This window comes from Condylura cristata, unplaced genomic scaffold (assembly GCF_000260355.1).
Source record: "Condylura cristata isolate star-nosed mole 26May11 unplaced genomic scaffold, ConCri1.0 scaffold00034, whole genome shotgun sequence".
NCBI classification, from domain to species: Eukaryota; Metazoa; Chordata; class Mammalia; order Eulipotyphla; family Talpidae; genus Condylura; species Condylura cristata.
Window position 1 is genome coordinate 2,401,660 of NW_004567135.1, and position 5,259 is coordinate 2,406,918.

At 68.6% G+C, this 5,259-nt stretch overlaps 1 protein-coding gene across 1 annotated transcript; it reads right to left on the minus strand.

Annotated features, from left to right (window-relative positions):
* Window positions 1-1,952: 1,952 nt before the first annotated feature.
* On the minus strand, window positions 1,953-3,397 carry INHBE (inhibin, beta E). Its single transcript, XM_004692614.2, has 2 exons — window positions 3,100-3,397; window positions 1,953-2,930 (listed from the first exon to the last, which is right to left on the minus strand). Exons 1-2 carry the CDS (start codon window positions 3,395-3,397, stop codon window positions 2,179-2,181), a joined length of 1,050 nt encoding a protein of 349 aa, XP_004692671.1. The 3' UTR covers window positions 1,953-2,178.
* Between the last annotated feature and the right edge of the window lie 1,862 nt (window positions 3,398-5,259).

Sequence of the window (5,259 nt, forward strand, 5' to 3'; positions counted from 1 at the left end):
GGGCCGCGAGCCGGGACCACCCGCGAGAAGCGCAAACTTTTTTTTTCCCTTTTGCAAAACTTTTCCCCGCTCCAGCCGCTGGCGCGCCGCCGCTCGCCCCGCTCGCCCCTCACCTCCCGCCGACTCCCCGCCCTCTTGCCGCTCTGAAGGCGGTGGCGGGGTAGCTGGAAGCCAGAGAGGGGGTGCCGGGCGTATTGCACCCCCAGGACCCCCAGGATCCTCCCCCTCCCTTGAGGGACCCTATACTGCCTAACACCACCCCCCCAACACGCTGCTGCGGGTGGGCAGTAAATCCCGGCCTGGATCCTGGGATCGGCGGCCCGCGGAGAGGCCCTGGGCAGGGCCAGAAAACACAGGGAAATTGGGGGATGGGGGGCGGGAAAAGTTCGCCCGAGAAGGACAGTGTTCGAGGCGGGACGATGCACTGTGGCTGGTGCCAACTCAGCTCTCCACCCTGGGCTTTATCTGCCACCCTCCCTTCGGATGGAGCTCGCAGGGTACAGCCTCAAGCTCCGACGGAGCCGGGTCGGGGTCCCCGGGAGGCAGGCGGGGCGCCTATCTGCTGGAGCCCAAAACAGGAACGGCGGCGGAGGCTCTGGGTTCCAGGTGCGTGCTCACAAGATCCCTAAGGACCCCGGGGCCGCGGGACTGCCCCTGAGCCCCCCTCTAAGCAGCTCAAACTCGGGAGGACCGCGCCCACCTCCGCGCCGCGCGCGCCCCTCTCGCCGAGGCGCCGGGCGCCCTCTGCTGGCCGCTCCGGAGCATGGCACGCTGGGGCGCCGAGCCGCGCGCGGGAGCGGATCTCACAGGCCCCCAGCGAGGCCGGGTCGCAGCCCAGCTGCAGGGCTGCAAGCCCGGAGAGACGTGTGGGAGGACCGGGACAGAGGGCCCCGGGCCGAGGGCGCCGTCTACCGGCCGCGGGGTCGCCGGGCTCCTTGGCCGCGTGCTGCCATGGTGACCAGACGCAGGGCAGGGGCAGCTAGTTCAGCCTCTCTGACTTTTCTTTATGAGCACAGCGGGGAAAGGAAGGACCCCCTCCTGTCGCCGTGGCCTCTCCTCCCTTCCGGCTGGGCTTGGAGGGGCAGTAGGGTAACTGTCCAGTCCGGGAGTCCAGGGGAAAATGAAGCGAGGAAGAGGGCTGAGGCCCCGGGGGAGACAGACGGGGCACCGGCGCCGAGCGAGCTTTGAGCGACGTCCCCACCGGCTTCCCGAGGACCAGTTACCCCCAGCGGCCACTTGTGAAGAAGGGCTCTGACCCCTGCCCCTCTCCCCAGGGGGCTCTGCGCCCTCACCACCCAGGCCTCAAGGCCAGGTGTGGTCACACTCTTTATTTCAACACCCCTTAACATTGCCCCAAATGGATGTGGTTCAGATTAGAAACGAAACCCCAGCACAAGCGCCTGTCCTGTTGCCCACGCGGTCCTGTCAGGGCCCGAGGCGCCGGTCACCCGGCCTCTGACGGCCCCACGGGCGCTTCTGAGATGACCAGGCAGCTTAAGCGGCGGGCGGGACTGGTGTTTCCTGGGCACACTGAAAGGCCCGCGGGAGCCCGGGCCCGGAGCGTCACACACGGAGAACACCGCCCCGGGACGGTCAGCCCGCCCTCCTTTACCACTCGCACGGGTGGGTTTTCCCTCATTTTTATTAGGAAGCTATAAACGTGTGTCCCTCCGTGGGTCTCGCCACCCAGGAAGATCCAGGGAAGCTCTAAGGCTCAACACCCCACTTGCCCGACTCCCGTCTGGGGACTCTCCCAAACACTCCCCCTTGCTCTCCAGTGAGCTGCCCGTCACGTCACACTGCAGCAGGCCGCCCCGAAACGGTGGGCCCCCGGTTGTCCTCTCCCCCCGGCACTTTCTCTTCATGGCACAGGTGAGTGCTTCTCTCCTTTCTCCTCTCTCCCTCCCCCCTCGCCCGCCCTCCTCTCGGGGGCTCAGGGTGGTCAGCGCCCTTCTGGACAGGCTCCTGCAGAGGACGCACTTTCCCACCGCCCCACGCACAGCCACTCTGGAGCAGACCAGAGTCTGGATGAGAAAGTGTCACTGGAGACCCCCGGAGTGGGCCCGGTCACACAGCCAGGCGGCCCGCTGGGCGGGGGTGCCATTCAGGAATCTGATGCCACGGATGCCCTTTGCCGGGGACCCCCAACTCCATCTCTTCCTCCCAGACACCAGTCTGCTAGCTGCAGCCGCAGGCCTCCACCACCATATCTGGCACGTCTGTCTTGATCACGTTGCCGTCGCGGTCCAGGTAGAGCAGCGACAGCGGCCTTCGGGCCGTGGGGACGCAGCAGGAGGTGCCCAAGGGCCAAGGGTTGTTGGCCTTGAGGAGGCTGAAGACGGCGGAGTGGAAGGAGGCCGCAATGCCAGGGCTGCCAGCCAGGTGGGGAGGGCACTGCCCGCTGCAGTAGTTCAGCTGGTACCCCTCGGGCTGCAGGATCCAGTCCCGCCACCCCAGGTCCTGAAAGTCCACGTAATGGTCTCGCCTGCAACACAAGGGCGTCTCGGGGTCGCAGGTGGGAGTCCTGCGCCGGGCCCGGCCTGCCCCAGCCTCGCTGGGCCGGATCTGGAGCTCCAAGAAGGGCCGCTGGTCTCCTGCGGTGTCCAGGAGCCGCCGAGGCTGCGCCGTGAGGTTGCTGTCCAGGGCGCGGCAGTCGAGCTGCAGCTTCAGGACGCCGGACGCCTCGCTCCTCAGGCCGCTAGGGGGCAGGGGCAGCGCGTGCCAGCCCGGGGCTGTCGTCTGGCGCTCGGCCAGGAGGCCCCGGGCCCCGGGGCGCCTCCGCGCAGGGCCCCCTCGGAAGATCCTCAAGTGGAGCGCGCCGGGAGGAGAAGGGAGCAGGCGGAGCCAGAGGCGGGCGCGGTGCAGCCGGTGGGAGCGGGGGGTGGACAGGCGGAAGGAGAGCGTGGCGCTGCAGGCCGAAGGGGAGGAGTCTGCTGGAAAGATGGAGAAGGGGCGAGGAGACCGTGGACGCGAGCTCGCCGCTGTCCCGTCGGGCTCCCCGGCGCCCGCCTTCAGGAGAAGCAGGGACAGCGAGCCCCACAGCGGTGCCTGCCCCAGCTCGCCCGCCCACCCTCCCCCTGCCCTCCCTCCCGCACCCACCTGTGATGGCAGCGAAGCTGATGACCTCCTCTCCCCCCGCAGGGGCCTGGCTCCCCAGCTGCAGGCTGCGGAGGGCTCTGGTCAGCGCTGCGGGGGGCGGCGGGTGCGCTATTCTGGGGCGACTAGTCAGGTGCAGCCCCTCCAGGATTTTCTGCTTGGCGAGCTGCAGGACCAGAGCTCGCTCTGCTTGGGGCGCCAGTGTGGGGTCCCCGCAGGAGGGACACCCAGACTCCGTCCCCTGTGTCCACGCCAGCGCCCACAGCAGCACCAGCTGGAGCTGCACGCCAGGGTGGCCCATGCCCCAGGGGGAGACCTGCATGGCAGCGGCTCCTGCTGTGAGACTCACGAGGGCACCAGGCGGCACCAGGGCCACACCCGCTGGCCACGGCAGGGCCCCTGTCTTCTATCGCCAGGGACTCAGGAAGGCAGGAAGCGGGTCCCCGGGTTGCTGTGTGTGGCGCCGTCTACGTGTTTGACCCTCACAGCTCATGTCTGGCTCTGACCTGGGGCCTCTTTAGAGCCGGCAGCCGGGCTCCCTCACCTAGCGGTCAGCCAGCAGATCTACCCTCGGAGGTCCGGATTGGCCAGCGGGGCTGCCCATCAGGCCTCTGCAGGGGGTGGAGGTCCCCCCCCAGGTCAGGTTTCACCATCTGGCCCTGGCCACTGGGCTTGAGTTAGGGGCATGGGGGGGGGCACCGAGGACGAGCATGATGCAAGAAGGAGGATGATTTCATATGCTCAGGCCCAAGGGCTGGGGCCGGGGAGGGCCCAGCAAGGCGGGCAGGTGGTCCCTGCATGGGGCGCTGTCCCCGCCGGCCCAGCCTCCACCTGCGGCCTTTCCACGAGGCAGCTGCGGCCTGCAGCCAGTATTCCTCTGGGCGTCTCTGCGTCCGGCCGCGGCTGGGCAGGGGCGAGGGGCTGCTGGCGGGAGAGCAGAGCCCTCTGTGCAGGCCCAGATGGCAGCACCACAGAGCGCAGGAGTCACCCTGACCCTGCCTGCGCTGGCTGCCCAGAGTCCAGTTGGACTGGAGCATCCTGTGGAGGAGGTGGGAGCGGGGGTGGGGGCTGGAATGCGACTGGTGTCTGGGGAAACCCAGAAAGGCGAGGGGGGATGATGCAACCTGATGGAGGGCAGAGTCCTTCAGGGCTGGAGGAGGGCCTGGGACTTGTGAGGGCTGCGGGGGGCTGGGGTGCTTCGGCCTGGGGCTCTCTTCGTGAGCGTGGGAAATGGGAGGTTTAAGGGCTCTTAAGAGCCAGGTGACAAGAACGCCACCACCTGGTCCTAGTCCCAGCCCGCAGGGACACACTTTCTCAGCAACTTCCAGGGGGGGCAGCGCCCCTGGAGTGAATGCATGAGGGCAGGCCCATGCCAGCGTTCTTCTTAAGCCCCATTTTCTTCAACATGCTGGGGGGAAGGGAGTGGCATTTGGGTGGAGGCTCCTGGGGCTCCGGGTTTGCCCAGCACCGCGGGCTCGCAGCCCCCCGCGGACGGCGCGGCGCCGGCCGCAGTACCGCCAGCGTCCACCGTGTGGCAGTGCTGTGCCGCTGGACGGCCGCGGCCCGGGCCGAGCGGGGCCCAGCGCAGGGCCATCTGCGGGCGGGCGGGCTGGCGCGCAGAGTGCCCCAGCCTCTCCCTGCAGGGACCCTGCCTCTCGGACGGACGGGAGACGGAAATGGGCCCAGCTCTCCCCGCTGGCGCCATCAGCGCGAGGCTGTCCTCGGGGCCCACATCGCAGCCTCCTTTGGTTTTGCACCGCGTCGCGCTGGCACGTGCAAGGGAGCTTGGCGGGCGGTGCCAGGCTCTTCCTAGAAGCTCAGGGCGCCTGTGGTGCGAGGTGGGAGGACGCCACGAGACTCTTAGACTCACCTGCCACCTTGCATTTCTCCCGCGTCCAAGCCCCTCTGCCCAGGGGCTCCCCAGCCCCCCTCCCTCTCTGTTGCTGGGGCTCCCAGCCTGCTGTGTGGACCCTCTGGAGCTGGAGCAGGAGCAGAGCCCCGTGGGAGAAGCCTGGGAGGGCTGACCTGCAGCACGGGGAGCGGGGGCACAGCGGCGGCTGCAGGAGGCGCTGCCCCACCCTCCCTCCCCTGCCAGGTGCCCCCAATTTTCAGTTCTTCCTACCCTCTAGCTGCGGAGCCTGGCCTGGCCCTACCTACCTCCCC